Genomic DNA, 15,292 nt, shown 5'->3' with positions numbered 1-15,292 from the left:
TGATCTGCTCATTAATTGTTTATAAGTCTCCATGTATTGCATTACTGAACTACACAAAAGGTCAAATAGTTCCTGCTATGGATCCCAGGCCTCAAGCAGACTGTGTCTCAGCACCCCTGGACCTTTGAGATATGCTGTAGCCCCAGTAGCTTGCAGAAACCAAAGGGAACCCTAAAGGACTGATGGGGAGTTTTGTCCATCCTTGTTTTGGCTCAAGGATGCTATAAGCACCACCAATGTGGCAGGGGGACACAGTGGGGAGGTGTATAGATGACACCATTGACAGCTCACAGGGGTGGTCACTAGTTCCAGAAACATGATATTTGCTGATATCTATGCCAAAGACTGCTCTGGCAAAGGAAAGCATAAAACCAGCTCTGCCTCATCTTTTCCTGGTCTTTACCTCCAGGCCTGCAGCACAGAGACAGGTCATGAAGTCCTGGTTATCCTGGCTCCGTTATTCTGCCAGGATTAAAGGCAGCCAAGAGCTGAGCAGAGGAGTTTGAGAGTAGACTATCAAATGATGGTTGTCTCGCTTACTCGCACAGGCCCTAAGTGTGCAAGTTGTCAACGGGCTTGAGAAAAAGCTCCTGCAAGGGGGTTATAGGTGAAATAACCATCCTCTTTATTTCTTCAGATCAAAACATTCTCCAGGCTGTAGGAGAGACAAATCCAGTGTTTGTGGATTCTGGAGCTTGTCTCAGCACAGAGTAAATCTACTGACCTTGATGGCGCTGATCCAGCAAAGCTGAGGATGAGAGGAAGCAGGACAGAAATAGCAGGGACAGCACAAAGTAATGTCAAACAACACTGATGCCGGAAAATACCCTGACTTGGACGTGGAAGGCAGAGGTTTGGTACACTTTAGCTAGGCTTGCACTGCTCCTTGCTGCTTACTATAGCATGCATGAGGTGGCCTTAGTCCTGACAATCTCAGCCAGGTAAGGGGAGCCTACCTATGTGATGGGAGGGTGGATCAACCCCTGATCACTTGATCAAGAAGCCAAACAGATTATAATGGAAACAGAAAGTATCAAAAAACTGGCAATACCTAATGGTAAGGGGGTCTTGTGAGCTCATTCCCTTCTTACAGCCTGTGTTCCCTCACCTGAGTGTCCCAGTGATGCTCCATGAGCAAGGAAGCAAGAGCAAAAAAGCATAATACATCCTGGGATATGTGATTTAGCAAGAGGACACTTCCTGCAAGGCAGTACACTTCTCTGTGTGATTTTTGTTAGAAAGTGTTATGGTTTGTAGATCCCTCCATCCCCCCTCCCTTTCTGCCCCACTCTACTGTGAACGTCTTTGAACTTACTTAGGGTCTCTCAGGTTGGTTATAGGGACCTCTGGAGATCATCTAGTCCAACCCCCTTAATGTCTGATTTGGCCTTTTTTTGACCACTAGAAGTGAGATAAGTCACCAGAGGAGTGAAATGTGCTCTCTTGGACAATGAAAGATACCTTGGGCAACATACAATGGCTTGGTCCCAAGAGGTGGAAGAACTGGGTTCTGGTCCCAAGTCTAACACAGGTATGGTCCAGACCATGTCTTCCTTGTGCCTCAGGGTTTCGAGCAGATGAGCCCCACTTGGCATTTTCAAAGCTGTCTCTGGTGAAAGGTAGCATGGTTACAACCCATCCCACACCTGCTCACAGGTGGGTCTCCCTTCAGGAATCCCCTCCTGCACTGTTGTCTCAATGCCCTCCAGCTGTACCAAAAAGTCCCTTCGGTAGCTCCTCCCTCCAAGTTTTCCTCTATTAGTCTGTCCCTCTTCAGGGGGGAAGAAAGAGGATGACTAGTGGTTTGGCAAGACAGAGGCTCACAGAGGCTCAGTTTGTTATTCTGCCAACACTTTGTATAACCTTGGGCATGTCCTCTCGCAAGTCTTCCTTCCTCCCACAGATCTTAAAGTTTGAGGTGCATGTGAAAATTGTATTCAGGTCTTCTGCACCCTGGGCAAACACTAGGTTATTACACCAGGTTAGACACAGGAAAGGGGATGGCAGCTGCAGAAGCAACACATTGCAACAGCAGCTTCCCAGGACTGAGGTCTGGGAAGAGCTGGCCACTTCTCTGCAAATTCTCTGAGAGTGTGAGTGGGATCAAGCATTCAGTTTTTGGGTCCCAGTTAAGTTTAGGTGGGAGTTAGTACTTAGCTGTTCAGACTGGGCAGGTCTGGGAAGAACTCAGAGACCAGTGTCAGGAAATGAGGTGTCCTCAGAGATTTTTGGCTTTGGATTTTGGATTTTTGCACATACATCTGACATTCAATCTATGTTAAATGCCTATTTTTCATTGGATTTAGCTGCTTTTTACTCCACTTCCCATTCTGCAAAGCAGGAACAACTGCACTCCACTCTCTCCCTGTATCCAGACTGTAAGAGCTTTCCGGAGCAGGGGTCGCTCATATGTGTGTGCAGCACCAGGCACAGTGAGGTTCAGGGATGCTACCTGGGAATGGATGGCAGCCTAAGCACCGAGAGGCTTTCTTGTTTAGCACTATGCAAGAGCTTGGCTAGGGGACCAGACAGTCACAAACACATCAGCTCATCCTGTACTGAGTTCTCCTTGCACGTTACCTAGCAGAGAACAGTGTTTCACAGCGCAAAGCTCTCGTACACGTCGCCTCTGCATCCTGCCAGCCCCTTGTTACAGTGACACTCGCTCCGCTGCGCTTTGGGAGCAAGAAACTTCTGGCTCTGCCCCAAACAAACAATAAAAGTCATCGCCACCCCCGTCACCATCAAAAGGAACCAGCAGAGCTGATCTGGCACCAGGTGGAGTCAGCAACAGTAACGTGCAGCAATTACTCCCTGACAGCGTGGTACCAGGGCAGACAACCGCAAATGAGCCTGGAACCGAGAGCGCCTGAAGTTGTTTCTCCCCTCCGCCCCTTTCCGCCAGGCTTGGAAGCTGTTCCCTGCAGCTCCAGGAAAGGCTTTGAAAAAACTACGAGCTGACAATGCCTTCATTAATCACGGAATAATCCTTTCCATGGCAACCCAAGGATTGCGAAGTCACAAGTTAGCAAGCATAAGACAGAAACACTGTACAGCAGCTCCTGGTCCATGGAAACTTAATAGAGAGCAAGATGAATTGACTGCTCTGAAGGGGAAAAATGAATTAGAAATAATACTCCACTGGGAAAGGGTTTCATCCTTGGGCTTGCTTCAGATCTCACAAATAGTGTTGCTAGTGTGGAGACACTGTAACTTGGTGAAGTTACTCCAGTCATACCCTGGAAAGCCCGAGAACAGACTCTGGCACTACATGTTGGTTCTGCAGAAGAAGCACAAAGCTTTCAACGAAAAGGTCAGGCAGAAAAGAAAGACAGTTTGTCACCAGCCTATGACCATGACTTAAATGTTAAGTGCAATTTAGACAAGCGTATTTGGAAATTAGCAGAGCTCAGAAATTGCAATGCAACAGACGAAAACAACTTGAGTGCTACTCAACAGGAGGGAAGCGCTGTCCTGGCTTTGTCCTTGTTTGTCCCTGTTTTGTGTCCTTGGGGGAAAGAATGTAGACACTGGGTAGGGAGGTGACTTCCCCAGGCTCCCACAGGAAAGCAGGTTTTGGCTGGAGCTTTGGCAAAGCTCAGTCTAAAGCTGCAAGGGCATCCCATACCTTCATACCACCATCACTGAGACAACCGGCAACAGAGATAAGACCAACAGCATCATAAAGTGAAAAGGAAGGGATATGAGTCAGTTTGTAACGCAGGCTCTTGGTATGCTGTGTCCTTGATATCTTGAAGCAAGGCACAGGTTAACCCCATACAGTTGGCTCTTGGACATCCTTTTGCCCGGACTATGAAGAAAGGCATTCCCATGCCAGCACAACAGCCTTGGACTGCAAGAAGACTAGTTCTGGCTCCTACCAGCTCCTTCTGTGGGGGTATTTAGTCAGGGACAGCCACGCAATCTTAGACCTGCTGACCTGTGGCCCTTCAGACTCTCCTTCCATGTTACCTACAGGAGAGGTTCTCCATAGTGCACCCCAGTCTTCCTAGAGATGCCAGTTCCACCTTCCTTAGGATATTATGGCTGTATCTATCCTAGGAGAGCCTGGGAACCTTCTTTGTTACCCATGTCAGCTGGTCCAGAACAGCCAATATCCATATAATACTCCATATAAAACACTATATGCATCTAATACATTATATACATATAATACATATCCATAATACTCCCAAACAGGGCAACAACATGCAAACTGCTTGGTGGGAATTGGCTATCCCATGCTGGCTCCCAAGCCATGCTCAGGGATTGTCTGAAGAGTGCCAGGGATGGTCTTAACAATTTGAACAGCCTGGGAAGGTCCCGGGCACCACTTACCAACACTGATGTGACCCAGTGGGACATGCAGACAAAATACAGCTTGGATCTGAACTGTGTTATGCTGCAACCATGGGAAATTCTTGCTCTCAGACATCAGCACCAACTGCCTGAGAGCGGATTTTTCTTTAACTGCCCAGGTGAAGCATTTGGAGCTGAGCAAGAGCAGGGAGAAGGTGAGAGAGCCCCAGGAGCACTGCGGTCGGGGGGGTGCCTGGGATCCCCTGCCACCACCAGCTGGTCTGTGAAGCAGGCACACCCCCAACAACCTGTCCCTGTCCCTAGGCACTTCCAGATATAACCCAGCATAATACGAAAGGGCTGGGGGTGGGATAGGAGGGTCCTGCATTCCCCAGCACGGGAGGCAAATGATGCCTCTGCCCCAGCTCGCTGCCAGGTGACTCAAGCTAAATTAAGCAGCAGCTGGAAATTAGCGAGGCACTAATCCGTGCTGCAGGAGCCGAGCTGGCTCGATGCTGCTGGGCATTTCTGGCAGGTTTGGGGTCCCCCCTCCACACCCCTTCTCCGGGTTTGATGCGGGTGCTGGGGCAGGCTTGCTGCTCTGCGGAGCCCCGGGGGATGTCCCCTGCCCATTGCACCCCACCGCAAGCCTTGCACCCCCCACCGCAAGCCTTGCACCCCCACCGTGCAGCATTGCAACCCCGGCACCCCAGGGCACCCCATCGCGCCCCATCCGGAGCATCCCCAGCTCTCAGCCGGACGCCGCTCCGGTCCCTCCCCGGTGCAGCCTGCCACCCGCCCTCCGCCTTACCTTAGCGGGGCATGGCCCGGCGGGCCGGGACCGGGACCGGGGCCGGGGCCGGGAGCCGGGAGCCGGGGCCGGTGGCCGGGGCCGGGGAAGGGGCGCTGGTGCCCGGCGCGGCGCCGCGCTGCCTCCGGCACCGAGCGAAGGCAGCGCCTGCCCTGTCCGCCGCTGAGCCGCTTAGCGGGGGAGGAGTCGGGATACGGCCAGCCCCTGGTGTGTGTGTGGGTGGGTGTGTGTGTGTGTGTGTCCAACATCTCCAGCCCGGGCACACAGCAAGAGCCGCGCTCCCCAAACATCCCCGCTCCCCACAGATGCGCCCTCCTGCATCCCTGGGGTCTGCCCCAGACCGTGGTACCACCCCGCCGACAGCCAGCTGGAAGCCCTGCTAGGAGTTAAGCTGCATTTTCAAGTCCTCTTTTGTGCAGAGCTGGATGCCTTCTTGGGATAACGAACAGTCAGTCAGCAGCGCCCCTCTGCCCCATGCAGACAGGGCAGCGAGGGCTCAGGTCTGTGCAAACTGAGTGGGGAATCGTACCGAGGTCCCTTGGCATGGGGTCAAGAGCCGGCAGGCATTCTGGTTTGAATGCACCAGCCTGTGCTTGTAATGCAGAAACTGGGAGAGAAAAAGGCCAGAGAACCAGGAAACTCAGCTGAGGTTCTGCATATAAGCTTAACTCTGACCTGGTTACTCTCTGTTTTTATCTGGGCTAGTGTCTTGTCTCCTTCCTGCTGATAAAAAACATGAGATTGGGGTTTAGTTGTACTATGAAATGTTATCAAGGTTTCTCACTTCAGTACAACTCAGCATGGCATTTTAGCCTGTAAATGTTGTAAATGCCATTATCCAAATACACCTTGGTTTTGCAATGTTAATGTGCAAGGTGTTTCTAAGCCTTGGTTAGGAATGAGTGGGCCGGTAGCCCGTTCTTGGCCATGCTTACAACCAGTGGGAGAGGATTGTTTGGGCTTCATCACAGGAAGGGTTATATGAGCTTGGAAACTAATTGGGAAGGTCCCCCCTCTGTGGTCTTTCTTCCTTCCACAAACACCCCTTCTTCTGGCCCTGAGTGTGTGAGACACTGTCCCCTCCTAAGGACCAAGATGCCTGATTTTTTGGTGGCAACACTTCAGGTTTGGAAGGGATCAAAAACACTGGCATGTTAGCATGACTCTTGCAAGCTCAGGTGAAGGTCTCTGCAGAAGTCCCACTGGAGCAGGCAGGAGCCCCAGTCTCTGGTGATTTTCATAGTTTCAAGCCCGGAAATGCCCTCCATGCTCTAGCTGAAACCTGCTGCTCGTCAAGGTGATTTCCAGTATTTGCCCTACATTGTAAATCCTGCTGGTGGAAGAAGGAAGAGGGAGCTGAGTTCCTCTCTGACCCTCAAATGGGGGTGTGTGGTGAAGCTGCTAGTCCTACACCTGCACCTGCCTTGGAGGGGAAGGGAGGAAGGTGAATCTATGGGAATGTCCCATGGACCAGGGGCACAGAGTGCAGGAAGGCAATGGGGATAAAACAGCACCATGACACATCTCGAGGGGATTACTTCTCTTCATCTAGAAGGGTTGTTATAGAAGTAAGAAGGGGTAAGAGGGAGTCTCCTTCCTCCAAAGCCGAAAAATGAGCTCTGCTCAGATCATGGGAAAAGACATATCACAGCTGCCCTGCTCCTTTCTGAGGCCTTAGAGATGCCCCACTGCTGCCCAGCCCTGTCACAGGATTCAGGCTGAGGTTCAGCTATTAATAGACTTTTATCTGATTTTAAGCTCAAGAGAGATGATTTATGATCACCTGGGGCAATCACTTGAGTCCTGCTCAATGTGTGAAAGTTGTTTGTGTAGATGTGAGAGCAGATATTGGCTGGGACTGTAAACTGCTTCGCTCCCAGCCACATCCGATATGCCGCTAATACCCTTGGTAACGGTCCAAAGGAGCAGCTCAGCCTTGGGCAGCCTATTACTTGTGCCTGGCCTGCTGGCTGCGGGCATGTGGGAAGCCAGTGAGAGAGGTTCTGCCAGGGTCACGGTGCTAAACCTGCCCGTCTGCATGTGCCATTTGATTTAGAGGTGGAATTTGACCAGCGCAAGGAGCCTTGGACAACTGCTCAGCACAGACTGTCCCAGCTGTGGGTCACCAGCTAATCCCAGGGTACTTAATACCTGGGACATTAGCCAAAAATTTGGTGGCTGGGTGTCTGAGGAACACTGAGAGAGAGGCAACAAGCCCATCCCCTTGCTAAAAGCCCTGCTGCCTCTGCAGCCCTGCTCACTGACAATCCTTGATCCTCTGGAGTGGCAGGAGCAGATATCCATATGGGGGGAAATCTGTATGGGCCTTGAGGTGGGATAGCTTCAGGCTGTATGGGACCCAGGGCCAAGGAGAAGTATTCCAGCTCCATCTTGTGGCCAAGGCAGGATGCTCCTCCCTGAAGATGATCTTGGAGGTGGTAAGGAGTCTCTGAAGTGTTAGTTAGTTTAGTTACTTAAACATTAGTGAGCAGAAATACTTGGCAGATGCCATTGCTGGAGGGAAGAGGAGACACTGTAGGATGCTTCGGGACCCTGTGGTTCACTCCTCTTCCTTCTGCTGGGCTGTCAGTGTGTGCAAGCTGTCCATGTCTCCGTGCTGATGTGCTTGGGGCCCCTCACTAACTCCAGCATCCCTGCACGAGTTGCCAGCCCCACGTATCGTTGTACACCATCCAAGCCTCAGTGCCAGCACAGGTGCAGATGGGACTGCAGAGCGCCCCGCTTCTGAAACACCTCCACTTTCAAGCCTGGCAGAAAAAGCCCAGCAGGCACCACTGCCCCAGTATTAGCAAAACTTAGATGTGGATCCTGGTGGGGAAGCATGGACCCCACACTTGCAGGATGATTTGAGGCCCATCCAAGTTTGTGTAGACCTTTCTTTGAATGTGCACAAAGCAGGACTTGGGGAAATCCCCAGAGACCTGGCCCAAACCACAGCTCTTGTGCCATACCCAGCAACTACAGTCTCATGGAGAGATCCACAGGTGCTCAGCCATGTCTCCTGCTGAAGCGGTCTTTCAGAAGAGAAATAGGAAGCTCAGGAGGCTGAGATGTCTCCTGCTGGCAAGCAAGGGCTCTCTTTTGAGGAATTGTCCTGGCAAGCTATTTGAGTGATGGAGGCAGAGAAGGAGAATACACCTTCGTCTACCTCCTTCTCCTAAAGGTTTGGGTATGAACTTTGTTCCAGGGTATGATCCCAAGTGCAGGAGGAGCTGGAAGGGTGCCCCTGCCCCACAATTAAAAAGGCTCTTTCTGGATGCCTTTTGCCTGCTCTGGGAATCCCGAGGACAGGCTGTAGATGAGCGCCGCTTCTCTGTACTAGAAACACCTTGTGTACAGGCAGATCGTGGAGCTGGGGGCTGGAAGAAGAAGAGGGAAATACAGTGCTGGAGCCAGCAGGGCTGGAGACTCCTGGGGGCAGAGGCATACTTACTGCAGAGCTCTTTCCAAGCATGGTGAGACTGGAAGAACCAAGTTCCCTCAGTGATGACTACTCTAGCAGATGGGGTCGCCAGAGACAGACCAGAACATCCCTTCTTTTGCAGCAGCTATTGCTGGACATGCCTTGCTCAGACATCCTTCCCACCATGGTTTGTGAGACAAATACGTCCGTTACCGCCCCTTCCATCCTGGCCAGCTCCCCTGCACCTATTCCCAGTGCCTGCTGCTGGTGTCCCCATCCTTGCCAGTTCCCCTTCCCCAGGAGAGAGGACTTGGTAGCTGGAGAGCAGCATGCAGCTGTGGTGTGGCTACTTTGAGGTATGGGATGCACAGGGTTTATGCCCAGAGGAGGCTACCCTTTTCCTCCCGTGGCTTTGCCCCATGGTGAGTGAACACACGTGAGTGCAACCTTGCATGAAGCCTTCCTGCACTTTGCCTTGCCGCAGCCTCAAAGTCTGCAGAGAAAATCATTCGAATGGAGTTTACTGAATCAGGTAATAAAAGGGCTCTGCAGAGCTGTCTTGTGTCTATCAAAAGCTTTCTGGAAGAACACAGTAGTTTAAAAGGATGGAGTCTGAATAAAATATACACAATTTATTTATTATACAGGTTTACAGCTGTACAGTGTTGGCTTTCTGTTTGGAACACTCTCTGATCTTGTGCAGCGTGACACTTAAGTGCCTTTGGAGATGAAGACATGTTGATAGCCTGTTTTAACATGCACGTGTCACAAAACAGATTTAACAGAGTGTAATGACAGGTTTCTTGTGACTAATGAAATGATTAACGAAAGAAACAGGCAATAAATCAGAGGCATGTCCTACACCATCTAGGGGGGACCGGAGAGTGATAATTGGACCCTTGCTTCCTTCAGATAAAAAGACTTGAATATTTCTGTTTGCTTAATTGAAATAGAAAAGACATCAACATTAGCAATGGCATTTCAAGAACTGCCTTCCCCAACCTGCTTTAAAAACAAGACATATAAAAAAATGCAACAGAAGCAATTTTTGTTATTCTCTTGGAAATGAAGGGGGAAAGAAGGCTACTGCTCTAACTTAAAGTTTCCCTTTTAAAAAGAAAAAAATGGGGAGAAAAAAAGAACAAAACTATTATTACTATTAAGACATTTTGGTCCTGATACAATACGATATTTTTTATAAAAAAGGGCTACTAAAAAGCTGCCTTTCCTCTCATTATGGCTTGATTCTCTGTAAGAAGGAAGGAGACTGGCCATGGTTATTGGGGAATCCCACTCCTCACTGAGCTTCAGCACTGTTCCTCGGGGATTAAGGTGCTGCTTGACAAGAGTAAGGGCACTCCTTGGCCAAATGGCTCTAGCTTGCTGAAGCTATCGATAGCCTGATTTCCTGAGGAAACAAGGCTAATGCAGGCACACTGGCTACACCCATCTGCCTGTGATGGTGCATCATTGATCCCTGTCACAGTAGCTTTTTAGGTTGATTTCAGCTCAAATTGCTAGGGAGCAAAGCTCTCAGAGGTTCAGATTTCTCAAAGATTCATAAATTGGGCACCTGGGTTGGCACCAGAGATTGTTTGTGCATTAACTGAGGAAAAGGCTGCAGTGGGAGCCTGCTATCAGATGCAAAGAAATCATAGGAGAAAGAGACTTATAAATGTCCTCAAAGCAGGAAAAGCTTCAGCTGGAATTAGCAATCGCCCCTGAGGTCAACCCACAGCCTGCTGGACCAGGGATGCTCATGGTACGACTTCTCATGAGATCCCTTCTGTTGAGGGTGCCCTGGGTCCCTGTCCCCTGTCATCACAGCATCTCCCCACGTTGCCCCTCGCCCAGACAGCTCCTCTGTAAAGGCAGCTGGAAGAGCTGGGAGGGAGCTGCAAAACCTTCCTGCACTGGGGATGAGAACACGTCTACTTTCATCTTAAAAGTATTCGTGGCTGGTGTGTTCCCATTCCTTCCTGTGCTGTTCTGCCTTACCTAAATAGCTCTTCTCCCTCCCAGGTGAGGTATTTCAGGCACCACATTCCCGCGCACCTCTCACTGTGAACACGCACCTGTGAGGTCTTCTCCTGAGACAGGGTCCCCAATCCATAAATCAGAGACATTGGTTTTGGCCCCTCAGTGCTGCTTCCAGTTATTTTCCGTGATAGGCCCCCCCCACAACAATGGGATCAAATCAAAATAATTCTGAATTAGAGGGCTGCCCAAATTCAAGGATTTGATTTGACCTTGGGAGGGGTCAAGACATTGGTTTACCAAACCAAGTGCATCTGAGCCAATTCTGAAAGCTGCCAAACTGATCCAGGTCCCAGTGTTGGCAACAGGAGTTGGAAGGTGCTCAACACAAGCCAGGAAAAATTGATATGTGGAAAGGGCATCCTGTGGGCCATTGCCTGCCTCTAAGTCCTGTAAAACAAGACCTAAGAAAATGAGCAATTTGGTCAACAACCTAATTCATACCCACAAGAGATGAACACCTAAACTCCAAAGATGAGGAAAGGGGGACCTGCAAAAATCGATTAAGTTGTACTGTATGCTTCTTGATGCACCAGGAATTGAACTGGCAGCTAACCTGATTTTGTAGAACAACTGATCATGTTACAGACCTAGCAGATCTTTATGGAATTAAAAAACAAACAAACAAAAACCCCAGCCTTATACAGCACAAACATTGACATTCAGTAGGACAGACGGAAACCCTGCTCTCTATGATAAAAGAAGGCATGCATGTTCACCTGTCCTTGCAGACAAATTCTGCTTAGGTAAGAATTTACTGAGATTGCCTTGTACCGATTTTAAAAAGCCGTTTACAGGAAGCATTACGTCATGTGTATTCCCTTCTCCTTGTACACAGGTGACTGCAGAAGATTCGGTTCATATAAAATCATTTACATCTGACAGAAAATCCCTTAACTTGCACCATTTTTAAAGGCACATTTAAAAAAAAAAAACATAACCCTAAACAACAAAATAAAAATGCCTTGAAATCTGCCTTGACCAGCTATTGAAAGGACAGCAAAAGGTCTGTGGTTTTGCTTCTCTGGGATGGTTTTATAAGAAGCCAGATTCTGCCACCCAGTGGAATAAGCAGGATAAACCCAGTATTCATTGCAAGCAAGGCACAGAGCATGGCCCTAGATAGAGGAGGACTGTGCTCAGGCCTTGAAGATGCACTGGGGTTGCGCTTGTGAGACTGGATCTAGTCCAGTGCAGCTAATCCTCCAGGACAACAGGCCAGAAATTAAAAGTGAGAGATGGACACTGGTATTAATTAAATATGCCCAGCGTTTTTAGGCTGCACTGGGAGCAGTGCTCCTCTTCTCTCCTTTAGCACAAACTAACACCCCACTGTTTTTTAAAAGAATTTGTGAAAGCGAGGCACAGAGAAATGATGCACTGGAAATACGTATGCAGCGGTAAAGATTAAGCCCAGTCAGACCAAGCTCCCCACTCCCTGGACCTGCTGCTCTGGCCTTCAGAGGAACCGATATCCTCCTCTTCTCTGAACGCTGAATGTTCCTAGCAGACTTGTGCCTGTGACAATCCACTCCGGCCATGGAGCTTCGGCATCTCTCTCCCACTCGGCAAAAGGCCGGGTTCGATCTGTAGGTATGGGGACTGCACGGAGCAATGGAGACAGCAGGCACCAAGGCAGTTTGAGAGGCACATGCAGGAGACCAGAGCAACTCAAAACCCGACCCTGGAGAACAGTTTGTCCAGCTATGTCTGTTGGTGGCTTTGTATCTTCAAAAAGGCGTGGGACTGAACAGGACTCGCGTGAGACGGCTGGTCCAAAAAATGATGGAGCCTTTAGTCTTGTTTAATAGCAGGATAGCTTTGTCCCTGTTGATTGGGATTTGGGACTGTGGGAATGTCCTGGTGCTTTTTCTTTCCAGTTGCTGCGTGTAAACCCGTACCCAGAAAACATCCAAAAGCCTCAATCCATTTTTACACTTGGCCATCTCTTTTCCTGAGATGCCTCCGCAGATAAGCAATTGAACGGCAGTTCACTGGAAATGACTCTCCGCACACTAGTCTAAAATTAAGCAGACACACTGAGGGTGCACAGAAGTGCCTGGTGGGACCGCGGTGGCCACGCGTGTGCGTGGTGGCACGTGTGTGCCAGCCCCGTGTAAACAAACAGCACCACGGCATCCTGCTCCGGCTGTCAGAACACACAGCATGCCCACAGCGATCCCACAGGACACATGTTGGCGGTGCGGGCTGCGGAAGATGCAAGTCAAAGTATTGTTTTGGTTCCCCCAAAAGGCACCATTTTTTGAACATCAAAAACACAAGATTGACTCTGTTGAGTGGAATGCATGCACAGTTCATATACACTTGCAGATGGTATATATGCTGTGTGTATATATGTGTGTGTGTGTGAGTATGTATATATATGTATAAACATACATATGTGGCACCAGAAGAAGAGTCCTTGAGTATTTAGACATTGGTAAGGATGTTACTACTGAGCAGCCTCACAGCGATGGTTCCGGGAAGATCATTTGATCTCCTGTTCCCCTTGTCCTGGAGATGCAGCGTGTGCACTGACTGCTGGTCACCAGGATCCCCCGTGAGTGCCACTTGGCCCAAGAACTCATCACTTATTAAGTTGTGGTTCCAGATCTGGGGAAACAAAATAGACGTGAGGGCAGTGCCTTGCAGCCAACCTTCCTGTACTGGGGAAGAGATGAGGTTACTGGGGACATGTTCTGAGCTGGAGCTGTGGAGGTGGTCGAAGCATGTGGGTTTCACCTTGCAACTGAGGGGCTAAGGACATGCACTCGCCAGCTGTTGGGGCTCAGCTGCAGTGGTAGCTGGCTAAGCTACGTGAATTGACCGTGCTCAGCCAAAGGAAATGGACCTGCTGTGGAGGGGGGTGAGCGTAAAGAAAGGGTGGATAGGGAGGTCTGAGTGAGGCAGGCTCGACTCCTCGGGTGACTGCTCGCCTGTGGAGTACCTGAACAATGATAGGTTGTCCTGGCTTCTTGCGGTAGAAGAGACCTTTCACATCAAATTCTGGAGCCACTGTGTTTTTCTTCACTGGCGAGCGAACCTTTTCCCCTTCACACTTTATGATCACATAAGGGTCTGCTCCTGGGGAGAGAAAAGTGAATTTATGCTTTGTTATAACTGTGGCAATTCCTCAGACCTTTTCCAGAGGTCCCATGCAGCAGATTTCCTCTGTACCTCACCAGAGAAGATGGGTATCTATCAAAAAGTTCATGATAGTTCAGAGACTATCAGATCATGGCTGGAAGTTACCTGAGCTTCCAAGAAAGAGAAAAGGAGTCCCTCATTAGTCAGCACTTCCCCCTTATAAAGCAAGTGCAGGTTCTGTGAATTTTAGTAGCGAATGAGTTATTGCTGTGGAAATTTAATTGCCAGACTGCATTTTCTCGTCGTGGGCTTTAGCGGACATGATGAAAACACAGACCAGGTGGATGTGTTTTCTTGTCCAAGGGCAGCGTGGGAATAAGGAGGAACAAATAATCCCCTTCTGGAGGCCAGGGACTTAATAACCTCCTTTCTGATTGCCAGACCACCTCCTCACTTTCTGCTTGCAGTGTCCATGGCTCCCTTGGTGAGACACAGCTGCCGGATTTCACAGCTGTTTTTCCAAACCAGTCTTGTCTTTTGGGATGTCCAATGAAATCCTCATATTCCACCATCTGGAGCCAAAATCCAGTCTGTAAATCACTATTTCCAAAGTAGTCTGAAAGGATTGGGCTGGGAGATGGGAGAGATGCAATTGCATTGGAAACCACCAAACCAGCAGGCTGCTGGCAGTGGGAGCTGAACAGCGGGAATACAACTGGGAAAAGCCATTCCTGGGGGCATTTTCCTGAAAACATGTTTTATGGCTCCAGGATCCAGACATATCCCTGTCTGAAGGACAGAAAGATAAATCTTGTTTCTATGAAGAGTTCAGAGACTTCTGGCTACAGATCTCCCTGCACTGTTACAGGTACACTGAGCTATTGTGGCTAACCTGAGAAAAATCAACCTACCCACGGCAAGATTTCCCCCTGCAAACACCAGACAGGAATGGAGGACTCCCTTTGTGGCATCTGATAAGGAAGGAAATTGGGCTAGTATGTGCTCTAGGGACAGATCCTGCTCATTACCTCCAGAGTTCCAGTGATATGCTGCATAGCTAATAAGACTTGGATTAAAATATATAAATATATATATTTAAATTAAAATTTTAATTCACATCTTTAAGTTATGATTTTTTTTAATTTTAAATTTGTCTAAAAAGTGCTTGGATAATCCTTGCCACATTCACACCCATACACTGGGCTTAGAAGAAGGGGAAGAAAAGCTAGGGTTTGGTCCATTCCCATCGTGGAGAGGCATTTGCTTCTCAAATCACAGCCTCTGGACCTTCCACCTCTACTCCAATGATTTTCCAGTGCAAGTCATCACTACCACTGGGTTTTCTGGTCCAAATGTCCCAGGAGGACTGAACATGGAGCTCTTGCCATGAGCTTCTGTCTGGCTGCAGGACACAGGCTTGGCATGGGTCAGATGTCTTTCATGCAAGAAAAGTGTTGTCTGTCAAAATTGCATCAGAGCATGGACCATAAAAACGAATCTTTAGAGACCGAGGCGGAGGGAGACAAGCAGTGTGCTTGCTGGCAGTAGTTGAAATCATCTCAGAGTGTCTCCAAAGAACTGTGTGGAGCAGGACTCACAGAAAATAAAGGCAGAGGTCCTTGACCCATGCCACC

At 49.3% G+C, this 15,292-nt stretch overlaps 1 protein-coding gene and 1 long non-coding RNA gene across 2 annotated transcripts in view; both read right to left on the bottom strand.

The window, feature by feature from the left end:
• The window catches only part of LOC136991102 (uncharacterized), a 29,449-nt gene extending 24,282 nt beyond the window's left edge, over window positions 1-5,167 (bottom strand). The window contains exon 1 of the long non-coding RNA XR_010883131.1: window positions 5,111-5,167. This is a non-coding gene — a long non-coding RNA (uncharacterized lncRNA). The remainder of the gene's footprint in view (window positions 1-5,110) is intronic.
• Window positions 5,168-9,151: 3,984 nt separating this feature from the next.
• The window catches only part of CAPN5 (calpain 5), a 64,823-nt gene continuing 58,682 nt past the window's right edge, over window positions 9,152-15,292 (bottom strand). The window contains exons 12-13 of the mRNA XM_067312050.1: window positions 13,519-13,655; window positions 9,152-13,184 (exon numbers count right to left, since the gene is read on the bottom strand). Coding sequence (XP_067168151.1) covers window positions 13,002-13,184; window positions 13,519-13,655 — 320 coding nt within the window. The 3' untranslated portion in view covers window positions 9,152-13,001. The remainder of the gene's footprint in view (window positions 13,185-13,518; window positions 13,656-15,292) is intronic.

Source organism: Apteryx mantelli, chromosome 1 (genome assembly GCF_036417845.1).
Source record: "Apteryx mantelli isolate bAptMan1 chromosome 1, bAptMan1.hap1, whole genome shotgun sequence".
NCBI classification, from domain to species: domain Eukaryota; kingdom Metazoa; phylum Chordata; class Aves; order Apterygiformes; family Apterygidae; genus Apteryx; species Apteryx mantelli.
This window is presented reverse-complemented; position numbering and strand designations above follow the sequence as displayed.